A 27,438-nucleotide genomic window follows, 5' to 3' on the forward strand; every position below is an offset into this window, starting at 1 on the left:
GGCCTATTGGGACAGTTCTGGTAGGATTTCCCACAGGACCTTGTTTAAAACTGAACCAGACATCTCTTCATTAAACCTGCTCTTCCTCTTGTGTTTCCCATTTCCATTGGTAGCACCACCATTCATTGTCAGCCAAGGAATATTTTTTCACTTCTCCCTCTCCCATATCCCACACATCCTATCAAACCTAAAATGCTGCTCTTTGTACCTCCAAAGTACTCTGTCCTTTTTTCTCCATCCCCTGAGAGAGGCTGCTCTAGTCCAGGCTGTCACCTTCTGTGGCTTTGATTATTACAAAAATCTTTTTGGCTTGTGTTTCTGTCTCTATTCTAGTCCTCTTCACGTCCGTGCCTCATGTAACTGAAAGAGTATGAGCTCTAAAACTCAAATTTCACCATATTATTCCCTCACTTAAATCTCTTCAGCAGTTCCTCATTGTCTATAGAATATGGCTCACAATTTTTAATATGACAGATGAGCCTTTTTCAGGATCTTATATCAGCAGCTTCATTTCACTATTGTCTGCTTCATACTTTTTTTTTTTTTTTTAAGGGGGCTTCCCGGACCAAGGCTGGAACCTGTGTCCCCTGCATTGGCAGGCGGATTCTTAACCACTGCGCCACCAGGGAAGCCCCATACTTTTCACTTCAGTTACACAAATCTGCTTTCGGTTGCCCATATACCCATTCCTCCATATTCCTGTGTCTTCACATTTTGCTAATGCTCTCCTCTTTGCCAGGAATGCTGTTGATCAAACTCTCATTTTTTTCTCTCCCAACATTGCCTGGTTAACTCCTTCTCATCCGCTAGATCTAAAATCAAAGGTAATTTCCTCCAGGAAGCCTTTCGGAGTTAAGTGCCCCTTTTCTCCTTCCCATAATACCCTATTATCACACTAACAGTACACCCATTTTCATCATGGGGCTGTGAGTGTCTTGAGATTACAGACTCTTATTAGTCTCAGTCTACCCAGCACTGACATAGACACCATGCCTGGTACACAAGAGGTACCTTCTGTTTTAGTGTCATGTTGTCAGTGGACTCTATTGTGAAGTTTAGCTAAAGAGATAAGTAATGGATTAGAGTTCTATCTTAATATTTTAGCGACTCTTTAGGTGTGTCCTTCACTCCATACACGAGAGGATGTGTTTAAACTCTAAGACTAAACAAGTAATATATGGAATCCTCTACAGGGAAAAAAGCAGAATCACTAAACTGAATTAGCGTTTCGGCCTCTGACTTAGATTGGTGATTCACAGCGTGATACATTCAGACTCATTTCCATGTTAGCTACAAACCAGATCAGAGACTCTTAAAAACAAAATACATGGTTTTCTGAGGAAAGAATCTTCATTTTCTGAAACATCTTGCAAAAATCAATTTGGCAGTTTATTTTACCAAAGGTATTTATTTTTAGTGATGCTAGCTTTGTGGTTTTGTGACGAGAAGAATAACTGATATCTGCCCTGAATTATTCTGTATTTTTGGTTAGCAGGACAAAGGCCACTTGCATTAGCAATGAGGAAAACACGGGGAAAGTGTACACACCTCGTGTCAGCACAAGAACGTGAGCTGCACCGTTGGGGGTTTTGTCTGTATTGGGTACTGTGCTATCCCCAGAACCTAGAACAATGCCAGGCAGGGAGTAGGTGCTGAATGAATACCTATTGGTTGAATAAAGAAAATACATACCTTGCACCTGAAGAACCTGGGAGATGTCAAACCCTTGGCTGATTCTGACTATGACAACACCAATCTCAAAATCAAACGCATCACTGAAAGTGGAAGCAAAATGGTTAGTGATTTAAATGACTCCTTTAATCCTCAAGATTTGGGCTAATACTGAACTTGCTTCTAGGATTTTAGTGTAATTAAACTCCAAAAATTCACCTTCAAACACAGCCAGGAGCTGATAGCCTTTTCTGTTTGTTTTCCCTTGATGTCTTTTAAAAATGTATTTTGAGTAAAGATAACTAACTCTTATTCAAACAATACTGTCAACTAGAATTTTGATTAAGATTAGAATTTTGATTATTTAAAATAATTGATTCTTTTCTAATGTAAACAAAACCATAGCTGAAATATTTAGAACAGAAGTTTCAAGGCTGCACAGAACCTTTGAAATTATCGGTCAAACCTCTTACCCATTGAGGAGGAATCCTCCAACGTTTTGGACATCAAGTTCCCAGTTATAAATGTCTCCAGTTCCTCTAGGGAACTATTATCATTGACTTTGGAGAGACCATTTAAAGCAACACTTTTTCATGGCAACTCTATCCTGTTGAAATTGGCAGTTGTGCCTTCTCTAAACCCAGCCCAATGGAATTAGATTATCTAGGAGGGAAAGAAAGCCTTGCTCTTTTAACTGTGTTCTCGCAGAACATTTTTTCTTTGCCCTTAAATATTGGGCAAACTGATTAGTACTTTGAGTTCATTTGAAATATTCTCCTTGGGAGTTCCTTTGTTCAATCGTTTATGGATTGAACGAAGCCCAAGGAACCTTTCCATTTGGTTGTCCTTTCCCAGAAACAGTGCAGTTTGTGATTGCCTCACGATATGCAAACAAGTCTCTAGCCAAAGTAGACCTGAATTTTCAAATAGTGATATAAGTTCAGTATAATATGAATATCCATTCAAAATTTGAACCGTAAGTGAACTTCACTTAAAAAAATAGATCCATTCTAGCAAAAGTGCCACAAGGTAAATTTTAGATAAATCTTGTTTGAGGTGTCCTTGATTATAAAAAATAGTGTGTTCCACAAAAAATATCTGGGTTCTGCGTTAGGCAGAATAATTGTGGATCCCCAAAGGCATCCACATTCTAATCCCTGGAACCTATGAATATGTTACTTTACATGGCAAAAAGGACTTTGCAGGTGTGATTAGGTTAGAGACCATGAGATGGGGAGACTATCCTGGATAATGTGGATGGGCCCAGTGTAATCACAAGGGTCCTTAAAAGTGAAATTGGGAGGCAGAAGAGGAGGTCAGAATAATGTGGTGTGAGAAGGACTTGACCCGTCAAGAGCTTTGCGGATGGAGGCAGGGGCCATGAGCAGTGGGCAGCCTCTAGAACCTAGAAAAGGCAAGCCCAGGAATTCTCTCTTAGAGCCTCCAGAAGGGAAAACAGCTCAGCCCACACCTTGATTCCAGCTCAGGAAGTTAGTGTCTGAGCTTTTTTTTAAAATTGAAGTATAGTTGATTTACAATGCTTTATTTGTTTCTGGGGTACAGCAAAGTGATTCAGTTATATATATATTCTTTTTCATATTCTTTTCCATTATGGTTTATTAGAGGATATTGAATATAGTTCCCTGTGCTATCCAGCAGGACCTTGTTGTTTATCTATTTTATAGATAGTAGTTTGTATCTACTAGCACCAAACTCCTAATTTATCCCTCCCTCACCCCCTTTCCCCTGTGGTAAACCTAAGTTTGTTTTCTAAGTCCATGAGTCTGTCTGTTTTGTAAATACATTCATTTGTATCATATTTTAGATTCCACATATAGGTGATATCATACGGTATTTGCCTTTCTCTTTCTGAGTCTCAGACTTTTAACCTATGTATTTGTAAGCTAACACATTTGTGTTTTAAGTCATTAAGTTTGAGGTAATTTTTAATGGCAGCCCATGGAAACTAATACAATTATTTTAATTAAAATTAAACCATACTTAATATTACAGAAATTTAAAATCTTTTAGTCAAAGAAAAATGGTAAAATATTGTACTATTGTAGTGATACCCCTTTATGTTAATACTAATACTGTGCTTTACATCATAAAACAGAACAGAACGAAAAAGTTAGAAAGGGAAATACAACATGGATGTCTGATTGTCTTCCTTCTGTATTGACCCCAGTGCTGTCGTAATAAAGTCACTTAGCTTCACCAAACCAGCTAAGTTTTATACTGTTACAAATTTGAGCCACCTTAACACTGAACTTAATTACCAAGAAGACCAATCATTAATTTGGTACAAAAGCCAGAAGTCTCCTCAGCTTGGTATTACTGGGTTTGATTATTTTGGTCCTTTGAATTTTTAGAATGTTTTGGATGGTAGGGAGTTTGGAAGACGAACTCAAATAATTTTGTATCAACTGATGGACTCTTTGACTGAAGATTCACGTATTTCTTCCTATTTGCTCCACCCTTTTTTGTTCCCAAAGGTGAGGACAACATTTTACTGAAGAATCTGGATGACAGAGTGTGGATCTAATCCATTTCTAAGAATGTCTAGTCAGCAACTGACTGTGATTTAAAATATGTCAAAATGCTGTTTGCTAAGCCTGGCAAAATTCTGTCCCTGATCACCTGGTTTAGCCTTAACCTACTGAACTTAGAGCACCAGCAGGAGCCAGATAGCAGCACGTGGCATCCAGCCTTTATATGTTTAGGGAACACAATTCAGGAGGATACATTTAATACATGGGCTCCCCAGGTTAAGAGGACTGTTAAGTGAATGTTTGTTTGGTCAGTAATGCATATAATTTCAGAAGATGAAAATTATTTTCTTATGCTTCTTTTTGATAGGACTAATATTAGAATCCTTTTGTTATGTTCCCTAAATCTCCCCCAGATAATGGTAAATGTGATGCTCATTCTAGCAGGGGCCGGAGGACAGATCCTAGTATAAGGAGCACTGTGTATATGCTTGCTTTGCAGGGATGAGGATTTCTTTCCTGTGTATTATGGACTTTTAAGTGCAGCCAGACCTCTCAGCACATTCTCCGCCCTGTGGTATGAAATCAGAGCGAAGTCAGAACCCAGACAGAGGAAATCTTCCATTTTCAGAGCTGTTGACACAAAAGACGGCTGTTAGGGGTAGCTAACGTTGTCCCCCTTGAGACAAAGCTGGTTAAGTATGTTCAGGCCTGGAAGAAAGGCTCAATTTTCTAGAATGGTCACTGAGGACCCCCTGAGCTTCTCTGTATGTGTAGAATTTGTTTTCTCTTACTCAAAAGAAGGAACCAAGCCAGGTAATACTTTGTGTATTTATATACTTTTGGAGGTCGCATAGCATTGGGATCATTAGTTTAAACTTTGAATTCAGTTGGTCCTGGGTCAGAATTCCAGCCTTGTCACTTATAAAACTCTGTCATTTTCTGCATTTTACTTAATTTTTAATGTCTACTTTAAAAATGGGAACAGTACTTACCATTTGAAGTACTTACTTCAAACGCTTCTTGTGAGAATTCAGTGGGATAATTCACGTTAAGGACATTAGCCTGGCACTGGCTAGTCTTTTAAGGATTATCATTATTATCCCTTTCCCAAGACTTCTTCAATTTTTAGATATTAGATGTCACATACCTTTTAAAACTCACTTTCTGTCTATAAACCAACACTGCTACATCAGCGAAGGGAGAGCTGAGGCTCTGGGGTGGTGAACTCATTATCCGAGGCTCAGGTTAAGACAACGACTGAATTGAGCACACCAGTCAACCATAGATCAAGTGTTTTGAAAGAACAGTTCCTTCCTTACCTAGCTGTCCTCTGCTTTTGCTCTTATAAATAGGTTTTAAGATTGTAACTCTTAATATTTACCTTTTTCTTTGACACCAAATTTCCCCAACCCTGCCTCCTCTGATGCTGTGATCCCCTCAAGTTCTATTATATTGGCAGTGTTTTCTCACTTTGGTAAAGAATTCAGAGTACCAGGGGAATGTCTTCTTCTCAGGCAATTTATTCTGTACAACAGTGTCAGTTATGTACTGCCCTGGTTAGTGCTTTATGAGCAAGAGCACGTCTTGAAAGCCATCACTTACTGTATGATTCCCACGTAGTTTTCAATCTCTGTCAGGGGAGCCTTCCTCCAGTTTTTTTTATATCCAATCACCAGAGTGTTTGGTTTCATTCTTCCTAAGCCTGAGGCCTAAACAGAGGAGATAAACACATGGGCAATCCTTACCAGGCCAGGAAACTACCACTGCAAGTGAAAAAGAATGTCCAAAAGAGCACTGAAGTAATGTTCTGAAGATTAGATTACATTTTAGTGCATGTCCTTCATGCCTGTACTCAAGCATAAAATAGAAAGATTAGTTCTAAATCATCTCAGCCATAATGGATTTTAGATGACAGAAATGAAGCTTTTCTAAATTAGCAGTCATTTGCATTTCTTCTGATACACTCATTAAAATGGTTCAATAATTTAAAGTCAAGTGAGGATCGGCTTATCTGTTGGCACGCGTGTTGTAACTTCGTGGTTCAAAGCTCGTTTCCACCTGCTATATCCATAATGTCATTAGCAATAAAATCCATGTTTGGAAAATTCTTATATAGAAGGATCGCTGAAAACTTCTACTTACATTATTTATTGAAGAATAACTGAACTATGTTTCCAGAACCTAAATGTCTTACATGACAGTATCATGAATAGCCATCTTCCATATCAGAAGTTTCATTCCCCCCATTAGATGACAGAATACGGCTTCCAGTTAATTAAATTTAATCCGGCAATATTACTGAACACCTATTAATTGCAAAGTGCTGTGTTAGGTGCTGTGAGAGAGTAGTGAGGCATATTCTTGGGCCTGAAGGAGCTTAGAATAAGGTTGAGATGATGAGATATATAATAATTATAATTCAAGTGCAAATGCGGTAGGAAATCATATGGAAGCATAAAGGAAGAAAATTTGAATTCCAGCTAGGGATTCATGAATGGTTTCATGGGAGAGGTGGCATTTGTTTTGGATCTTGCAGGTTGGTTAGATGTTGACAAGTAAAGGTAGGGAGAGCAGTGGAAGTGAAGGAAGGATATTCTGGGTTATGGGAAAAGTGAAACATGATCAGAGGGGGGGTATTTTAGAGGGGACAGTAGCAAGTGGAAAGAGATCGGCATTGATGGATGGTTCCTGAAATAAACTTTGCCTCCACCACATTTGGTGTATTGCCCTTAGAAATGTACAGGTAGCAGAACAGCTCCTCTTAGAGCTGTCATCTGGCCCCTGGCAGGTGCACGGCAGTATAGATGTAGTCTTTTCCATGACTGCAGTTTGGGGATGTGGTCATTCATGCCATAATTTCTTTATTCAAAATGCTGTAGTTGTCGGTGCTTCCCTTTAATGCCACTCTGTCCTGCCCTTTTTGTCATGACCCCTCTGTGCTCCACCATTTTTCTTTGAAGAAATTCAGGTGAACAAGCTTATGCACTGTCGAAAATTTTACAGTTTCTTCTGGATTAGCACACGAATTGTTTTCCATACCATGTCCTTTCACTCCCTCTTCTTATTTTGTGTCTGTCCTCATTACTAGTTGAAATTTATTATTTTACTAATCTTAACATGATAATTTTACATTAAATGTGTAACCTTCCCAACGTATTTAACCAAAGAGCTACTGAAAAGTAACTCACTACTGAAAGAAAAATCAGCATCTTGCAATGACACCTATTTCTGTGGTTTATCAAATTAAAAACAGATGAAAAGAGACTCATGGGGGTACTGGATCTTCCAGAAATGGTTTCTCTGCAGACAGAAGTGCATCAAACACTTCTACTCTCCAAAATATTACAATTTAATCAACATGTTTTCTCTCTTGCCTGTATAAGCCATCAGAGTTACCTGGAAGCAATCCTGAATTTTGACACTCCTGTAGGTGCAATTCTAAAACCTAAATACATCACTTAGTATATGTAGAATCAGGTTTTCCAACCATACTAAAGCCCAAATTATTAGGAAAGCCAAGCCCTATAATTCTGAGTTTCTCTTGGATTGTTTTAGGATTCCCTGGCATTCTAAATTATGAAAATCAGAACTAGGGAAGGACTCTATATATTTATTATAGAAGGTGAGGAAAAAGGGAAGAATAAGGGAGAAAAGATGGAAGGACTGTGGGCTTTAGTGTTGAACCACAGATATTATTACATTTTATTTAACATTCTGGAAATAATTTTAGGAGGAGAGGGAGATTTTATGCCTGGGATCACCAGGAATTTATGTAGTCCAGTCTTGCAGCTGCCCTCACACCATTTGCAAAAGAAAAAGGAAAAGAATGCCTGACTTGAGCATTGCTATATTCAGTATGAGATGTAAAATAGTTTGAAGTTTTAATAGGATCTTGAATGTCAACGATCAGAACAAATTTGCATTTCAATAAGTATGGGGACAGAATATATGCTGTTGGCCAAAGGCAACCTCATTTTCCATTTCCAGTGAATCACTCCTAGTTCATTGTAATAGAACCTCTCTGCTTCTGTTTAGCTTTGCCTATCCCCAGGAATTCAAAATGAATTCCTTAACCATCTGCATTGATCTCTGATGCTAGTCTGCCTACTGGAGCCATTCCATTTGGGAGCTTCATTAAAACGGAGTGCTAATTGTCTTTTGCCTCTGTACTCATTCCCTCAATGCCAGCCTTACCTGAAGGAGACTTCGGACACCGTCCCTGAAACAATATGCTGCCACTGCTGCATAAAAAGCCTTGATTTTGTTTTTTATAAGCCAGGCCTGCTTTTTTGCCATGCCACTGTTCATCTCTTTAACACACAGCTTGCGCGGTCCCTGCATGACACAATCAAATATTGGTTAGAAGCCCTGGTATTATACATCACGCTGCTGTTGTTTTCTAAAGGACAGAAATAGCCAGCAATGCCCCCATTGACTTAAGAAATGGGAAAGAGGGGGAAACACCTCACTAAACAGGATTCACAGAAACTCAGCCTTCTGGAGAGGACCTGGGTTGCTCACAGTTTTCAGTTTCCATGCAGAATGTCTAGATGTATTAGCGCCTACTTAATTAACTGCCTCATGTCAAAAGAAAGAGCTGAGGGCATCATGGCACGTGAGAAAAATACTGAAAATGTGATTGAAGAAGTTCAGGATAAATTCACAATCAACCTTCGACTCAAAAGCGAGAGCCACATTTAGGAACACCAAGGAAATCTCAGCTAGAGCCCAGTTTCAAGAAATGCGACAGCGCTCTTGGGAGCCAAAATATGGTGAGCTGCAAATCCTGGCAGGAACTACCACATCTTGGCAATTCTGTTAGGCCCATTCATTGCTTTTCGTGTATGGTGAAGATGCCTTTGTACCACTTTTCCCTGTGTAATGTTGACATACTCCTATTCGAATTAACATTTCCCACTACTCAATGAAGTTGGTGGGATTAGAAATTCACATACCTATGGCATAGGAAGAACAGATTAAGAGAGAAGGAGGCAGGTGTTGCGGCGGTAGGTGAAGCATTTTATAATTCCAAGATTTGAGTTCTGGAAACTCATTTTAATTAAAATTTCTGTTCCTGTTTCTTCTTCCTTAAATGTCCAAGCTAGCGCTATTCTTTGCATGTTTCAAATCGATCCCAAAGGTATTTCTGATTATCTACCATGTCCCTGACAAAGGTACAAATGTACTATTTTTCTGGGAAGTTCTTTCAGTTCATAGAGAGATTTGGTATTTTACTGAACTGTCTTAGATTTCTTACTAACCACCTCAGATCTTGGTGACAGGCAGTGAGCAGGACTGGAATGGGGCTTAAGATTCTGCATTTCTAACAGACTCCCAGATGACACAGGTGCTGCTTGTCCTCAGATCATGCTTGGAGTTGTAGTCTTAGAGGGTCTTGGCCTGGAGAGAAAGGGCGTGGTGTGTATGAAAAAGATACCAGGTTCTGTGGTCAGACAGAACTGGCTTCTAAGTTTGGCCACCTTGGAGGTAGTTAATGATGTCTGAGCTTTGATAAGTTATTCTGGAAACAGGGATCAAATAGCTATCCTGCAAGGTCATCTCAAGCAGTCATGATAAACTACCTAGTATGATGTCTGGAATATAGTAAGTGCTCATCCAAAGTTGATTTTTATTATAATTAAAAGAGTGTTCACAATCTTGTTGAAGTCCCAGACCTTATTCCACCACTGTGTCTGTTCTACAACAGAGCTGAAAGAGTGCTCAACTGGGAGCTGGAGTGTAGGGTTTAGATCTGGCTCTTGGCACTGTCTAGCTGATACCTGGGTATGCCATTTGTTCTCTCTCAATGTGGGCTCTACATTTATAACAATAAGAAAATTATCTAGGCCATCACTGTCTAGTATGATTAGCCCTCATGCACATGTTGATATTGAGCATTTGAAATGTGGCTAGTCCATACAGAGAGGTACTGGAAATGTAAAACATACACTGGACTTTGAAGCCTTAGTATGAAAAAAAAGAATGTTGAAATATCTCATTAATACTTTTATACTGATTGTATATTGAAATGATAATAATCTGGATGCATTGCATTTACCTGTTTTTACTTTTTTTAATTGGCTACTAGAAATTTTAAATTATATTTGTGGCACATATTATATGTCTATTATACAACACTAATATTCTCTGGGTCACTTCCATTTTAACATTTTGTTTAAATTGGTCAGATTCTTTTTGCGCTCCGGATGTGCAGGCTCAGCGGCCATGGCTCACGGGCCCAGCCGCTCCGTGTCATGTGGGATCTTCCCGGACCGGGGCACGAACCTGTGTCCCCTGCATCGGCAGGTGGACTCTCAACCGCTGCGCCACCAGGGAAGCCCTTTTGTACTTATTTTTACCAGAATATTTTCTAGAACTTACCAACATATCAAAACAGTTTGGATAACTTACATTGCAGTTAAAAAATAAGAATCTCCAGTGAAGATGGAGAAGGTAAAGGCATAGGAAGGATAGTTATTAAACCAGAAGACCTAGCCTGAGGAAACATGTCATTATAGATCAAATTTTGCTCAGGGTTCTAACTGTCAATGCATTTCAACCACTAGTCCTTCTTGGTCATCCTAGACACTATCAACTGCAAAGGAAAGAAGAAATATTTTATTCAACGAAGCTGAATGGTAACAACAACCATGACACAGAAGAATAACCAACAGCTAGGAAAGGTATCAGACTATGAGTATATTGAGTTGTACCACAATGACTTTGAACCCCTGGGGAAACTGGCATTTATTTCAATAAATATAGTCTAATACATATCTATTAGTATTATAAAAAATCCAAATTAAACATTAATGTGACAGAGAGATTTACTTTAATGCCTAAATTTGCCATATTGAGACGTCATAAAAATATTTCACGTAGAATCTCTCTTGGCTAAAAGCAATTATAATATCCTTGTAGCACACTTATTAATGTGAGGCAAGGCTACAATACAAATGTAGTATGGGAAAAGCAAACTAACAGAAAGGGAAGACACGCTGGAATATAATTATTCAACATTCAAATACATCATAGTCACAAAAATGAATTTAACCACCCAATTAAAATATTATAGAGATTAGCTCAGTTAGGATCCAAAATATGAGTATATAAATTAATTCAGGATGTGAACAAAGAAGCTCTAAAATTTTTGTATGTATTATAACTTTGACATCGATTGAGAAAGGGGTAAGGGAATTCTAATTATTGAGTCTGGAGAAGAAACTGACGTGACACTACTTCAAATAAATGAATATTATGAAAAAGAATTTGCAAAGGATTTCCACTATTATTGGGATCAAATAGAGGAGTTTGGGCCAAATGCAGTGTTCCTTCCAACTCTTATATTTTAAAACGTGAAGAGTCTTATTGCTCTGGCTTTGCTTTCCTTGCCTCTCTGGCTGGAACTGTGGGGAAAAAAATGTTTCCTTCTCTGATTGGGCGCATATTTCATCTCAGCATGCATCCTAGTGCCCAGTCATAGGTCACCTCGTGCTTCCCATGTTTTGTCATGTCATCATTTTATTAACATCGTGACAGAGACTTAATGACTATAAGAGAATAAATTCATCTAAAAAAAGCATTTTCTTCTAGATGGAGGTGAAAGTTGAGATTAAAAGAAGGATGACAATAGAAAAAAAAAATGAAAATTTTTATTTTCCCTGCGTTATCTATGCTTGAACTGCCCTCCATAAGCCGTAGAGTTAAAAGTTGGTTGTCTTACCTGAATTTTCTAATTTTCTTAAGAGATTCTTTGAATTCAAAGAGAGTTTTAGGTTTTATTAAGATATTTTGTAAATTTTCCAACAAAAAAAAAAGAGAGAGAGAGAGAGAGAAAGGGTAACAGGATGATATCTTGTTAAAAGGGGATCTATATGAGGAAGCTGGTCAAAAGTTATTCAAGGTTATTGAATAGTTATTCAAAAGTTATTCAGGACAATCAAGGTTTAAAGAATATTAATGAGTAGGAAAACATTAATCAAAATAGATCTACATCTTGGTACACATAGGTGAAATGACTAGAAGAAAATCAGTCAAACTCAGATAACATTGCATTTGGAGACAGATCCCTGGGGCTGAGCAGCTATAAAGGGGACTTTAGCTTGATGTGCAGTGGTTTATTTCATTTAAAAAGTGAGTGGAAGCATCTAAGAAAAATGCTAACTGTTGTTAATTAGGAGAAGTAGAATATGGGTGTTGTTTTATTGACTATAGTTTCGTCATATGAAATTGCCAATATTCAACAGCTTTTGACATCCAAAGATGTAAATTTCACATGATTCACCCTAATATTTTTCTTAACGCTTCAAAATAAAAAATAGAAGCAATCTAAAAAACAAATCTTATTTTTCAGCCAACACAACACAATGTACTTAATAAAAGATGCCACCGTAAACTTGAAAGCCTTTTGCAGTTTTAAGACAAAATTTAGAAAAGAAGTAAGTGTTGCATTTTCTGGCAATAATGACTTTATCTGATTGGCATTTTAAATCCCAGATCAATTGGGCCACCTTTCTGTCTTTAAAGTATATTTGTTTTAATTTAAAAAAAAAAAACCTTCCTTTAAATGCAAAACTGAGAAGTATATGAGTGAGTGACTGCTGAAGCACGATGCCTTTTCACTTGATGAGCTGACAGTGTCATATTTTTTAGAACTGAATGTAGTGTACCCAAAGAATTAAGGGTACATAAGTCCAAACTAAGTAATCTGCAATGATTGGTTTTACTATCTCTCCAGCTACTACGAATAAGGGAGGAAACTAACTGACAAAGAAAGGCAGTGTTTTTTAAGCCACGGTACACAGGGTAGAATTGGTGGAGCTCACAACCCTTGACTTAATATTTGCCTGTTGCTGAACCCACTGAACTTAGCTATGCTCAGAAATGCGAAGGGGTGCTAGAAGGTGGAATCCTATTCGTAGTCTTCATATGGTGAGAGGAGTGAGGCACCCAAGAAAAAGAAAATTACGTGTTGAATATAAAGGCTTCTGGGATATAAGTGTATCACTGACTTATTATAAGGTAATTTACAGGAGAAGAATAGACATTATTTTAAGTTACCAAGCTGGATTCCTTAAAAAGTATCCCCCAATTGGTCCTGATGAGGGGTCCCTCATTTGAAATCTTTAGGCTTAGTAGAATAAGGCAAGAGGTAGGAAGAGGCTCTGATGGGTGAGTGTAAGAGTTAGTTGAATATTTGGAAGGCTGTAGTGCGGGCTTGGGGCCCAGCAAAAGAATAATTCTTAATTTCAACTTCAGCAGCTTCCAGGGCTACAATGTCTAGTCCTTTAAAAATGCCTCTTTGCAGGAAATGGCAGCTGGGGGCATATGTTTTCTGTCTACCCACCAGCATCGAAACGCCAGTGAGCTCTGAGTCTTGCTTCTTCCTTGTAGTGTATGGCACTTCATGTCAGCACTTCACAGTAACTGGAGTTCACCAGAGGGATGGAGCACAGAGCCTGCTGTTCGGTGATTATTTGGGTGGGAGTGCGTATCTCACTATTCTGTCCTGATCAAGCCATTGGATACCTAAGAGTCCAAGATCCAAAGTTTTGACCTGGTTTCTCTAAGAGAGGGTGTTTTAGGTTTCTGTTGAAGGGGGTATATTTTCAGAATGAAAATGTTAACCGTGGTATATCGAAAATATACCATAATAATAACTATCAACAGTAGCAACTAAAATTAATTGAGCATTTACTATTTGACAGACACTGAGCTGACTACTAGAAAGCTTATCTTACAGATTTCACAACTCTGTAACAAACGTAGGTGCTATCATCATCATATCATCATCATCATCATTATTATTATGCCCATTTTATACCTGAGAAAATTGAGGCATAGGGAGAATAAATTATGGGCCCAAGGGACTCACAGCTAATAGGTGGCAAAACAGTGATTCAGAACTTGACTGTGTGTCTCAAAAGTCCATAAGCATGAGCTTCCTAGAGTTAAAAATTAAATTGTTATCTCTCAACATCATTGTTACCGTTTAACCTTTGCCACAAGGTTGGCCTAACCACCAACCACTATGCTCTTGGGAAAAAAAATTTAATGGTAGGTCAACTTCCACGACATCCCCTTCCATCTGTTTCTTTGCAAAGATGATTGACAACTGAGCATGGAGTTGAAAAATGCTGACTGCATCTGCAGCCCCAGGAGCTCACAGAGAGTAGCTAACTGGAAAGTCATTAACTGATACAGTAACTATTTTCTGTCCCCAAGAGAACCTCAGCACCTGGGAGCAAGGCTCTTGGGCCTTACTCAGAGGGACCAGCACAGTGATGTATAAAGTGGTCCAATATACATGTCAAACAACCAGGGCCATTAGAGATACAGACCTAAGTACCTATTTCACATGAAATGATATTCCAGAATCATACTGTTTTTTATTACAGTTAAAGCAGCAAAGGGTTAATTTAAAGTAATATCTCATCTCTATAAAAAAGACCTTTTCTCCCTTGCTAATATATGACTGTTTATACTCCAAGTTCATTTCTCCTGTCCTAAAGATATTTTATTGCCTGCTGAACTAAGTTTTCTCTAAATTGCTAGAGAAGAAAAACCCCCGCAAACTGCTTATTCCATCAAACCTGGCTCCTGTATTTTATTGGCCAAAATGAAATCCATTAATCCAGGGCACCAAAGATGAGAGAAGGGTGCTTGATAAGATTTTTAAAAATCCTCTGGAGTCACTGTTGGTCATTACTTAACCTGTCAATCTTATGTAGTCAGTAGGATTCCCTCTACCGCCTACGGGATTATTACATTGAGTTATATTGTTTGAGTTACTATCATATAAGCACTTAGAGGAAAGAGAATATGACCATCTTGCTTCATATTGCATTTAGAGTATTGCCAAGTGTAAAAAGATGTTTAAGTGCTGGTCATGATGACATGTGGTGAATTAACCCCTGCATCATTGCACAGTCGGCTGGCCCCAGGGTTACGTAGCCTCCTGACAGCCCTATTCCCTGGCAAGTATTGGAAGTTTAGGGAGTGGTATCTGATTCTAACAGCACTCTCAGGGATACAAGTCTGCTAAGGCTTTCTCATGCTGTAACACAGAGCACAATTGGTTGACTTGGACCGATATGCTGGCTCTGTCACTTTCTTGTCATGTGACCCTGTGCATAATTTAATTTTCCTGAATCTCGCTTTTCTAATCAGTATAGTGAGAACAGGGCTTCTTTTCCTCTCTGCCTTACTAGACCGTTTTGTAGATTGAAATAAGAAAAACTGTAGGAAAATACTTTGAAGAATAGGTAAGTACAATAATAATACACTGGCACTGTTGAGGATTTTGAGTGGTATATGAGCATGAGAGAGAGAGAGAAACAGGGAGACATACACACAGAGAGAGAGCACGTGAGAGCACACTGTCTGAATACAAGTAGAAGTAGCTGGTTTGGAGAATTTAGACTTATTATTTTGTTATAATTTTAATGCTTTCTCCTCACTTTATAGATTGATGATTGGTCAATAATTATGGTTAAATGTCTAGCATCTACTTTGAATACCTCCTGGGAAAACCATGAATAAGTTATCATTAGTCTACCACATACTTCCTGAACAAAAAAGGAACTCATTCAGCTCTGAATATTTATCTAAGGCATGGAAAACTTGGTTTAACTCCCTAGATATCTGTAGTGTCATCAAGTTTATCCAAATATTTAATCTTTTTTTTTTTTTGCGGTACGCGGGCCTCTCACTGTTGTGGCCTCCCCCATTGCGGAGCACAGGCTCCGGACGCGCAGGCTCAGCGGCCATGGCTCACGGGCCCAGCCGCTCCGCGGCATGTGGGATCTTCCCGGACTGGGGCACGAACCCGCATCCCCTGCATCGGCAGGCGGACTCTCAACCACTGCGCCACCAGGGAAGCCCCAAATATTTAATCTAAATTCTACTTGCTTTCATTTAAGGCCATTCTGTCTGGCTCTCTCCTCATCATTTAATCTATTTAATAGTGCTCTCTGGCTTATTCTATCCTTTCATATTTCTGGGGACAGTTATCACCCCAAATCTTTTCATTTAATTTCTGAGGCAATTCTCTTTTTCTTGACTCAAAGGCCATCATTTAGAAATATTTATCACTTTTAGTTGGTCTCTTGTGAAATCTGAAACACATTTTATCCACTCATTTAAATTCAGGATCATGGGCCCTTGCTAGTCCTTGCTATATGAATCAAGGAAAAGCGTCCTTGTCCAAACTGCCTTGCCATTCTCCTATCACTGTGTGTACGTGTTAGGCTCATGTAAAAGAACACAAGTGAGCAGGGAGGAAAAAGCACCTTCAGGGGATGAAGTGGCTCTTACCACAAAGACTTCACAGCAGATGCAAAGGCCACTGTTCTTGGTGAAGGCGTGAGTTATATCCAAGAGAGCAGGTCTTGTCATGGGCCCCCCTGTTAAGACAATGCACTGGGGCCTGGAAGTGGAGAAGAGAAGATGTGAGAACTGGCCATGGCAAGAAGCCTGTGAGCCCAGAACCACCCCAATGGAATGGGCTGGTGCAGAAGCCTTGGCAAAATGGGACACCTGCTCTCCTGTTTCTTGGGTTTCTCACTAGAAGTCTTGAATCATCATGGCTTGCTGCGAATCTTGCCATCTTTGTATTCTTAGTTTAGTTAGTGACAGTAAAAATGTAAAGTAAGGAAAAGGTAGTCTTGGGTTCCCCCTGCCTTTTTCCTCTGGACAATACCCTATCCCAAATCCCCAATACAACCAGTCCTTCTCCAACCAGTATTTTCATGTTATTTTCCTTCACCCTCCTTTCAAAGCTTGTGGTTTGAGGTTCCATTCAAAATAAGATATAACTAATGAAGAACTTAGAGTGTAACTTCTCCTAAGGGAATTCAGTAAGCCACAAAGCCGTGAGCTGAATGGAGACAGCAACAATGATTAATGTGTGTAGGGATTTGGGGACATCTCTCTGAAAGCATGTCACTGAGATCCCCTCTCTATCTGTTCATGGAAGATGACAGCCAGCACTATGAGAGATTATAGCTGGGGGTGGGCACAGCTCAGAGTAGAAGAAAAGAAGCACTAATTCATAGGAGGTGCTGTCATGAAAATGTGGCAGTTCTGTAAGACTGCCTATCTTAGAATATATCCATAAAGCGTGTGACTAGTGCATTGGTCTCCCATAGAGGAAAGCTACTTCTAATGTGAAATGACACCAGGATGCCTGAGAAGCCAGTTTTACCTGAAATTTTTCACATGGTCTTCCACTGTAGTTAGTTCCAGAGCATTGTCTAAAGCACTCACGTAGGAAAGAGCCTGCGTGGAGGAGCCCCAGTTCACATCTGTGGACGAAGGAGAAATCTGGCATAAAAGCACCCACCTTCCCTCTGTATACTGTGAATATTTTATAAGCCATTCCCTTCTATGATTTTCCTTGGCTACGTCAGCAGTGACGAACGCCCAAATAAGAGAAAACATAATGTAGTATTTCCTAGAAAGAGCAGTGTGTCCTTCCATGAACACTTTGTGAATTCTTAGAAGTGAGACCTCTCTTTCCAGCTAAGGATCAGACTTTAGAGCTGCAGCCTAAGAAACCTTACTCGGTGGGATAGGCTGTGTTATAACTACATTGCAGGCAGATAGATTTGGGAAAATGGTCAGGCCCCTGAATAAATTCAAGAGGTCTTCACAAATTCTTAAACTGAAAAAGAAAAGAGGCATTTCTGCATACATAGACAGTGTGCAGCAATCTTTATATTTGAATAATAAAACTGAATAGCTTGGGAATTCTTACTTCCAGATGTCCGTGAAGAGGGTCAGTCTTTAGCAAGCATTTTAATTTGATTTTTTAGGACCTAATCTTCATAATAAGGGAGGTAAGCACTGCCATGTCCTGACTTAATTTAAAAAATTAAATATTAGGATGGATCCTCTAAATTTTATAAGAAGTCCCTGATGGGAATGTACAGATTCATCCCAGATGGCAGACAGAGCCATCTCCCCAGTCTTGCTCAGAATAGCCAGGAAATGATGAGATATAATTATCTGGAGATAAAGAAGATTAATATTGATTGTGTTGACTATGCACTGGGCATTTAGCATACCTTAGGTTATTTCATTCTTTAAAAACCATATTAATCAATTGGATATTTATATGCAGAAAAAATCAGCCTTGAGCCATTCCTCACACCATATACAAAAATTAACTCAAAATGGTTGAGACATAAACTAAAAATTTAAAGCGTTAAAACTTTCAGAAGAAGCTTGTAACCTTGGATTAGGGAAAGATAGAATAGAAGCAAAAAAAGCCCAACCATAAAAGAAAAACATGATAAATTAGACTTTATAAGTATTAAGAATGTCTGCTCTTCAAAAAAAACTGTAAGGAAAATGAAAAAAACAAGCCACAGACCTGCAGAAAACATTTGCAAAACATGTACTGCTAAAGGATTTGCATCTAGAATATATAAAGAGGTCTTACAACTGATAATAAGAAAACAAACAACTCAAAAAATGGGCAAAAAGATTAAACAGATGCTTGACAAAAGAAGATATGTGGATGGCAAATAAGGCGTTTGACATCATTAGTCATTGGGAAAATGCAGACCAAACCACACCAATTAGAATGTTTTTTTAAAAAAAATCAACTGACAGTAATAAGTGCTGCCAAGGATGCAGAGCACCTAGGACTTCCATTCACTGCTGTTAGGAATGGGAAAATGATACTGCTACTTTGGAAACAGTTTGGCAGTTTCTTACAAAGTTATGTGTACACCTTATTATATAATCATAAATCCCACTCCTAGAGAAATGACACATATGCCCACATAAAGCCCTGTGTGTTTATAGCAGTTTTAGATGTAATCACCCCGAGCTGGAAACAACCCAAAGGTCCATCAAAGGTGAATTCATTTTTTAAAAATTTGAGATCTAGTCATACAATGGAATACTGCTCAACAACAAAAAGGAACAAACTACTTTTACCTGCAACAACATGGATGAATCTAAAAAACCTCATGTTAAGTGAAAGAAAGCATACACAAAGGCTATACACTATTTTATATGGTTCTGCATAATACTCTGGAAAAGACAAAGCTATAGGAACAGAAATCAGAAAAGTTGTTGCTAGGGGCTAAGTTTGGGGGAAGAGATTGCACAGAATCTTTTAGCGATGACGGAAATCTCCTCTGTCTTGATTATGGTGTTGGTTACAAGACTGGGTAAGTTTGTTACAACTTACAGACTGTACATCTAAAGGGGGTTAATATTACCATACATAAATTATACCTGCTGTTAAAAATGGATAAAGTGATAAAGAAAAGCAACAAAAGCACACCCTCCAAAGTAGTTACTACCTTCTCTATCTTACTCGTGGAGTAATGGTAAGGAGAGTGTGAGGATGGCTCAGGGCCTGTCTGGCCCCTGAGACTGGACCTCTGAGTACTGCACTCCTTAATCTCTAGCCTCTCCCAGCTTCAATCCATCCTTCTCACTGGTTCTAGAGGTAACATCCAAAGTTCAGATCCAACTGAATGATCTGTGGCAGCTTCTTGCTGCTCCAGATTCTTTAGCACGACACTTAAGCTTGTTCATCTGGCCCAACCTACCCTTCCAGGCTCACCTTCAGGCCCCTGCTCCTCAGCACCCAAGGACTCCATCGTGCTAAAGGCCTTGGAGCTTCCTAAATACGCCACATACTTGCATGCTTCCTAACTTCACTCACACTTTTTCTTCTGCCTAGAATAACCTTCCCTGGCTCTATCTGATTAACCAATCCTAGTCTCTTGCCTTTTTTTTTTTAAAGTAGCTTATGTGTTCATTCAACAAATATTTATAAGTACCTACTGAGTGCTTGACCCTGGGAACAAAAGCCATGAACCAGGGAAGTTTTTCTTTTCTTTTATAAATTATTTTCTTTCTTTCTTTTTTTTTTGGCTATGTTGGGTCTTCGTTGCTGCACGTGGGCTTTCTCTAGTTGTGGCGAGCGGGGGCTACTCTTTGTTGCAGTGCGCAGGCTTCTCATTGCGGTGGCTTCTCTTGTTGCGGAGCACGGGCTCTAGGTGCTCGGGGCTCCTAGTTGTGGGTCACGGGCTCAGTAGTTGTGGCTCGTGGGCTCTAGAGTGCAGGCTCAGTAGTTGTAGTATACGGGCTTAGTTGCTCCACGGCCTGTGGGATCTTCCCGGACCAGGGCTGGAACCCGTGTCACCTGCATTGGCAGGTGGATTCTTAACCGCTGCACCACCGGGGAAGCCCAGGGAAGTTTTCTTGTACATCTCTACTCACACTTAGTCATTTCTTCTCCTTTTCTCAGTAACTTGTTCATGTCACTCTCACGGTGCTTGCTATATTGTAGTATAGTTAAGTGCTTATGTGTAAGACTGTGCTTCTTGAGGACAGGGACTATATCTCGTTTATCAGGACTTTAGAAGGTGATACAGTGGACAGCTTGTGGGGCTTGGTATCATACACACTCTAGTTAAAATATCAGCTCCATCCCATCCTGACGGTTACCTCAGCGAGTGGTCATCTCTTTGAACTCCAGTTTCTTCATCTGTAAAATGGGACTAATAGTACCTAATATACAGCACTATTGTGAGGATTAAATGAGTATATTTAAGGTGCTCAACGAGTTTAACTATTGTATCATATTACATTATATTATTAATATCCACCAAACACATGGCACACCTAGACACATAGAGGCTGCCAAATAAACATCTGTTGAGTGAATGGATAGTTAGAGTTCTTAGGAAACCCCCTGCAATACAAGTCCATCTTATCTTACCTGGCTTCTTGTAAGTCACATAGATATAGAGGAAGAACTCAATGACATAGGTGATGACAGCTGCCCACCAGTTGATGACAAACATGACTGCACAGCACAGAATAGCTCCAAAAAGAGATACCCACATGTTGTAAATACCGTATGCAGGTCTCCATCCTGAAATTTAAAAAAAAAAGACAAATATGTGCCCAAGAAAACCTTCCACACTATCACCATCATACCACTGTGTATTATTAGACTGTAGGTAACATGTGTTCTTTCCTAGCATAAAAATCAGAACTTTTAGGTCAAGTTCCTAACTCTATTATTTGCTTTCTGTGATCTTGGTCCCTGGCCTATGAAGGTGTAATTACACCAAATAAGAAAGCTGTGAAATGTAGAAAATGTGTCAGTCATAGCCCCTCCGCACTTCCTGCATGCCAGGATGTCTTCCCAAACAACGAATCCCTAAGCATCTGATATCTATGCCATCAAGAGTTGAAAGGAGGCAGGAGAGATGGAAAGGGTGGGGAGTAGCGGGGTGGGGGGGGGGTGCTTGGGGGGTGAACACCTTGGTGGCTCAAGAAAGAGAAGGTTAAGACAATAGGCTTATTGTTCCCATGGGGAAGGCAGAGCAGTCATCAAAAGTCAATCCACTGACTTCGTGCTAGCTCTGCTTTTACTCTAAGAAGATCGTGCCTGCCCTTTCAGAAATAATAATCTATGGCAAAAGAGGGAGAAATTTTTCTGTAATGGCTTCTTAAACCTGATGCATTAATTTATCATGCATTTTGCAAAGAAAATATTTCTCACCATTCATATATGCATGAGGGTTTCCGTGTTCTATTAGTTCCCTGAAATGAAAGAAGCTGGGAGACAGTATGGTCAGGATAAAGAAGCTCCGATTTGAACGGCACATTTGGTCTATGGGTAAAGCATATTTTAAATTTGGAGTTGCCAAAACACAACAGAACTTTCCGTCTTCAAGAGCAATTTCCAAATTGGCCACAAGATGGAAATAGCGCTTCAAGAACATCACTGGAAATGCCTCTATTTTTCTCAGTCTGACTCTGTGTGTATGTGTGTGTGTGTGTGTGTGTGTATGTTTCTGTGCTTTTCTATTATTCCTCTTTTTCTCTCTTCCTTTTTTCCTCCTTCCTTTCCACTCTTACCCCTGCCAACCTCAGTTACTTCACTTTGTTTTTTAAAAATGAACACAACATGGTATGGCAGCACGCATTTCTATGATCTGCTGTATTCACTGACCAGAACCTTTTGCTCTCTATTTAAAACAAGGCAACAAAACAGAAACAAAAATTCTTCAGTTATCTTCTGGAGCCTAGTGGCCTTGAGTGGATGATTCCACCTATATTTTGTCATATTTGCAGCAGGTTTTCCAAAGGAGGTTTGAGTTCCTGGTAGACCCTAATAAAGTGAAGATGTGTTTACATCCTTGATAAAAGTCCTTGTAGTGAAGAACTTTCTGAGGGTTGATAAAGACAAGTCTCTATTCTGGTGGAAAGGCAGAAGAAAATGAGGATTTCTTCTAACTGGCCGGTGGAAGCAAAGAAGAGGTGAGGGGTGACAAAGATAGGGGAAGGTTCTTTGTTGTGAAATTTTGCACCACTTTAAACACCAGTGTGAGGAGTGCAGGGATGTCACCAGCTTCGGTGTGAATCTGCACTGACTGCACTCAGCAGGTAATTGTGGGAACTACTCGTCCTTCTCTTCTGCGCCATGGGCAGGAAACAAATTGATAGTAAGGAAGTTGCAAATATATACATTCATTCCACTTCTGTGGTCACTTTCACCCTGGAAATAAATAGTGGTGTTTTTCTATTGCTGAAATAAATGTGGTTTCTCTTGCAATGAATAATTTATTGCTGCAGGAGAAAGTTGACTTTATGGTTGGTCAAAAAGGCCATTGCTCAAATGATTCTTTTTCTATTTCAGAAGTCATCCCCCAACTTACCAAAATAAAGTGAATTACACCACCCACTAGGATATAAGGAAACATATAAACACAGATCAGGCACTTTTCACTGACTTATTTCATTTTATTGAGACAAACTGTTTGCTTAGGTTTATTTTAGTTTTGAAAAGTCAACTTACCTGGAGATTTGGCATAAGAGGCGTGAAAGCAGGAGAAATTAATAAGTGCATATGAGGCCAGGAAAAAGTTGGAGATGATGGGAGCAATGGTATTCAGTTCCGCTGTGAACGAAGCAGAATTGAGTATGTCCATATGAGTGATGAGACCAGGGGCTGAACAGCTGTTATAGCCTGGAAGCTTGACTTTATTTGGAAATTGAAAGCATAGCTAGCATCTGTCAAAGTTTAAGAAGCTAGTGATTTTTCTTTGGGGCTGCACTCATTTACAAATATATTTTCAGCCAGGGTTTCTATAAAGTAAGAAACGAGAAAACTTACCAATCAAAAAATATAGACAATCAAGACCTCTACCTACAGAAGATTCGAGTGGAAGTGGATAGAGTATTTGGAGACCAGGCAGATGACAAACTCCCCTGTAGCTATTTCAGAGGTACCAAACATAGTGTTCTTTATCTGCTTTGTATACAATCAAAAGGCTCCGCAGGGTGACAGGTTAGTTAAATACCAGTGCACCAGAACCATCTAATTGGATACATCTCTGCATATACCCAGCTTGCTCTCTCTGACTTTCAGAATTTTTGTTAGTCATTTGTACTTTTCTACATCTCTAGAGAATTCTACCTCTCAAGGTTTGCCAAAAAAAGTTTTACCTCAGTATCTAAATGTCCAATATGTTTGAATCCTAGCTGGGTGGTCTACTGTATGATATAAAAATAATTTAGAGACATTCTCATTCATCTGAAGATCAGACAGCTATCAACCTCAGTGATGCAAACGTAGGTGGCAGCTGGGTGTGACTCTAGAACACGGATGCCAGCAAGAAAGTAGGCAAAAGTAGCTGCCACGAAGCTGGCGCCACGAAGCTAATCTACAGCGTTCTGAAAGAGTGACCTTTGAGAGTATTATTTGATTTATACGATTTTTAAAACTTTGGGCTATCTGATCACGTAAATGCAGTCTAGGACAATAATTTGAAGTCTTAAAGTTTAAATTACACAATTGAAACATATCTACACATCATCACTTTTTTACTTAATTTTTACAAATGTAACAAACATAGATTTAAAAAAAATAAACAAAAGACTGATTATGTGTTGATACAGAGAGTCACTTCCTGAGTTTATGTGATGAGGCGGAACCCCTATCGTTTGGCACCGCTGCTGAATCCGGCTCTGCCTGTCTATGCAGAGTTACCATCATCCTTGCCTTTTGCCTCTTTGCCTCTTTTCCTCTAATATGCTCACCCACAATCGTGGCACCCTAGGGAGGAGTGAGGAATGTGCAGGCTAACCATGACGCATGTGCCTCTCCAAGATTGTGTAGCTGTTTCTATATTGCTTAGGGAGAAGGAGCCGAGATTATAGCTTAAGGAGAAAGAGCTGAGGTAAGTGGTTCTCAAACCTTAGTGGTCTGTGAACTTCAGGAACTTGTAAGAATCAGATTCCTCGTCACCAGAGACTCTAACTCTGGCCTTGGGCCTAACGAATCTGCACTTTAACAAACCCACAGGTGATTTTCATTCTGACACAGGTGGTCAACAGACCACATTTTGAGAGCAGACACTTCAGCTCTCCTGCTGGCTGTCAGGAGATGTAAAGACAGGTGGCAGCTGGGGGACACAGTGGGCTTAGACAGTATTGGGTGGGTTGGAGGAAGGCTTCGGTTGGATGGATTTCCCACATTCAGATTCAAAGAAGAGATTAAAGTCCAAAGCCCACCTCAAGTCCTCAAAGGCCCTCCACACACAGGATTTCTCATTTCCTTCTTAGACAGACTCCAGTATTCCCAAATGGGGTATTAAACATAAAACAGGTAATGTCTCAAGCTCAAAGGAAAACCCTATGAGTAATCAGAATTCTTTGGCTTTCAGTAAGAATAAGAAAACTACAAACCAATAAGAATGAACGCCATGGCTATAACAAAAGTGAGAAAGTATCCTCTCAGGGGCTCATTGTTTTTCCCATATCCCTTTGCAAAGAACTGCAGGGCTTTGTAGATGTTGTCCTTGCACAGAGCCTAATAGAAAAGAAGAGGAGAAATTCGTCATTTATATCTATGCACAGTCATTTTCCCTGGGTGATTCTAACAAGATTTGGGGAAAGACGAAGTGATACATAATGTGAAGCACAAGTTAACACTGCAGTTTATCATTCTTTATATTATTTGTATTGATCTTGACTATGTGGCAGACACAGCGTTGGAGCCAGATGCAAACATTAAACTGCTTCAGAAAGCAATAGAAAATGATTGCCGGTGAGAATGGATATTTCAGCTTGATCCGTGTTCAGTGGCAACAGAAGGAGGGGAGAAGCACATGCCCTTGTGTCTTTGTCACCTGGAAAACTTTGGGTGCGCTGACGAGGGAGGCCAGGGCTGAGGAGAGTGTTGCAGAAAAGATGCCAGCAGTGATGAGGGGGCCAAACCCTGACACCATGCTCATGACCTTGAGGAGAGAGGTTCAAGTAAGGAGACTCATCCAACAGAGTTAAAAAAAAAAAAAAAAATTTAAGCCAAAATTTTATGCAGATGCTTCCCTTTCCACTTTCTGTGATTTGGAATCTCTTTAATAAGCTAATTGCTTCTAATCATATATTTTTTCCCCTGCTTCATTCTCAAGTTCTTAATAATTGTTTTTTCTAAATGGAAATGGCTTTGTTATTGTTTGTTCTGTTTTTTTAAATAAAAATAACAAATGCTCACCACAATACATCCAGAAGATACTGTAAAGAATAAACAGGGAAATGATTTCAAGGATTTTGACAACATGTTCCCCCTCTGTCCTTTCCGGGCATCTGTTTCTTGGACAATGGGAAATTCTATTCAGCAGAAAGTGGTATTTTAATAAGGTTTGAGGAGGGACCCAGCTGTTTACCAATCTTTTTAAAGGCATTAGCCTTTCTTGTTCTTCCTGCACATAGAGGCTTTTCAAACCTTTGCTTTTTCTGTGCTCATTAAACATAATTTTAGATCTGAGACATATGAGATTCTATCAATTTAAGTTATATTTTGGAATAATGACTTCAGCTGAGTTAATTTCTCTTTGTTGGTTGTTAAACTAGATGAATGAAGCCTTCACGACAAATTTGCTTCTCCCTCTGCTCACCAATCATTCGGACAAATTAATATGTTTTAAGTTCCACAGTTTCCCCAACTTCCCTTGTTCCTTTCCCCTCACTTACCTCCCCGCCAACTGCCACTCACAATTTCCCTCTTGGCTTTGTCCTCCACACACTCCAGGACCACAGCAGAGGCTTTTCCTGAGCTGAAGCCCAGGCATGAAATGCATTCCTAGTGCTAGCTAATCAAAGTCTCAAATTCTCTCCATCTCCCCACCAGGAAATCTTACACAATTGATTGGAAGATGCATAATGGCGGTGGTAATCTTTCCCTGGTGACGCAATTCATACAACTGTCTGTTCTCTCCCCACCACAGTGAGTGTAACCACATAATGAATGCCTGTATGACTCCCTTTCCTCCCACATGAATTGTTCCTTGCTGAATTCGAAACAGTCAATAACCAATGTGTTGCGGGAGTCAGAAGTTTCATTATACATGATGTTCTAAAAATGGAAGCAGTAGCAATAAACATTATTATTTTTTGAGGTTCGAACCTGGAAATTGTTCATCAGCCCATACTGACATGGTTCATGTCGACATCTTGAGAAGTCGTAGCCTAACCCACAGGCTGCTGAACCATTGCAGTTCATCCCAGAAATGATGGTGTCATTCACGCTCCCGGTGGCATCTCGGACCACACAGGCCCCTGGGAAAACAACGAAGACTTGTCATTTCTTTATATGAAGGGTTCTGCTCCCTTAAGGTTTTTCTTCTGAAAACATACTTAGTTTACTTTGACCTATCCTGTCTTCATTGTCAACACTTCCTCTGACTGGTATGTGGAAGTTCCCATCCTCTGAGGCCTGGGAGTGACCCCTATCTCTAAGAGGTTGCCGCTTCCACTGCCTTGGGTAGTTTAAGTCCTAGCTTTTTGCCTGCCTCTGGAAGACACTTGGGATTGAGACTCCCTTCCTTTCAGCAGTGCTTTGCACATAATATTGATTCAATTCAAATTTCTGGGTTAGTGCTACTGATTGGGAGTTTTTCAGATAGAAGAACTTATTTTCTCATCTGTGAGAGACCCAAGGGTTGACATTACTGAATTCTAGTGATTAGGAGAACTGAGCTCTTATTTTCAACTAATGATTTTCCTTGCATAACTTTTTTTTTTTTTGCGGTACGCGGGCCTCTCACTGCTGTGGCCTCTCCCGTTGCGGAGCACAGGCTCCGGACGCGCAGGCTCAGCAGTCATGACTCAAGGGCCCAGCCGCTCCGCGGCATGTGGGATCTTCCCGGACCGCGGCACGAACCCGTGTCCCCTGCATCGGCAGGCGGACTCTCAACCACTGTGCCACCAGGGAAGCCCTTTGCATAACTTT

The 27,438-nt window shown here is 39.7% G+C and overlaps 1 protein-coding gene across 10 annotated transcripts in view; it reads right to left on the reverse strand.

Annotated features, from left to right (window-relative positions):
• The window catches only part of SLC12A1 (solute carrier family 12 member 1), a 93,457-nt gene that overhangs the window by 23,875 nt on the left and 42,144 nt on the right, over window positions 1–27,438 (reverse strand). For all 10 annotated transcript variants that reach the window (XM_032621589.1, XM_032621588.1, XM_032621586.1 and 7 more), the window contains 10 exons: window positions 26,614–26,765; window positions 25,337–25,444; window positions 24,894–25,017; window positions 23,002–23,103; window positions 20,911–21,066; window positions 17,368–17,467; window positions 16,479–16,590; window positions 8,358–8,498; window positions 5,766–5,872; window positions 1,693–1,775 (listed from right to left, as the gene is read on the reverse strand). In XM_032621589.1, coding sequence (XP_032477480.1) covers window positions 1,693–1,775; window positions 5,766–5,872; window positions 8,358–8,498; window positions 16,479–16,590; window positions 17,368–17,467; window positions 20,911–21,066; window positions 23,002–23,103; window positions 24,894–25,017; window positions 25,337–25,444; window positions 26,614–26,765 — 1,185 coding nt within the window. The remainder of the gene's footprint in view (window positions 1–1,692; window positions 1,776–5,765; window positions 5,873–8,357; window positions 8,499–16,478; window positions 16,591–17,367; window positions 17,468–20,910; window positions 21,067–23,001; window positions 23,104–24,893; window positions 25,018–25,336; window positions 25,445–26,613; window positions 26,766–27,438) is intronic.

This window comes from Phocoena sinus, chromosome 2, assembly GCF_008692025.1.
Source record: "Phocoena sinus isolate mPhoSin1 chromosome 2, mPhoSin1.pri, whole genome shotgun sequence".
Classification (NCBI taxonomy): Eukaryota; Metazoa; Chordata; class Mammalia; order Artiodactyla; family Phocoenidae; genus Phocoena; species Phocoena sinus.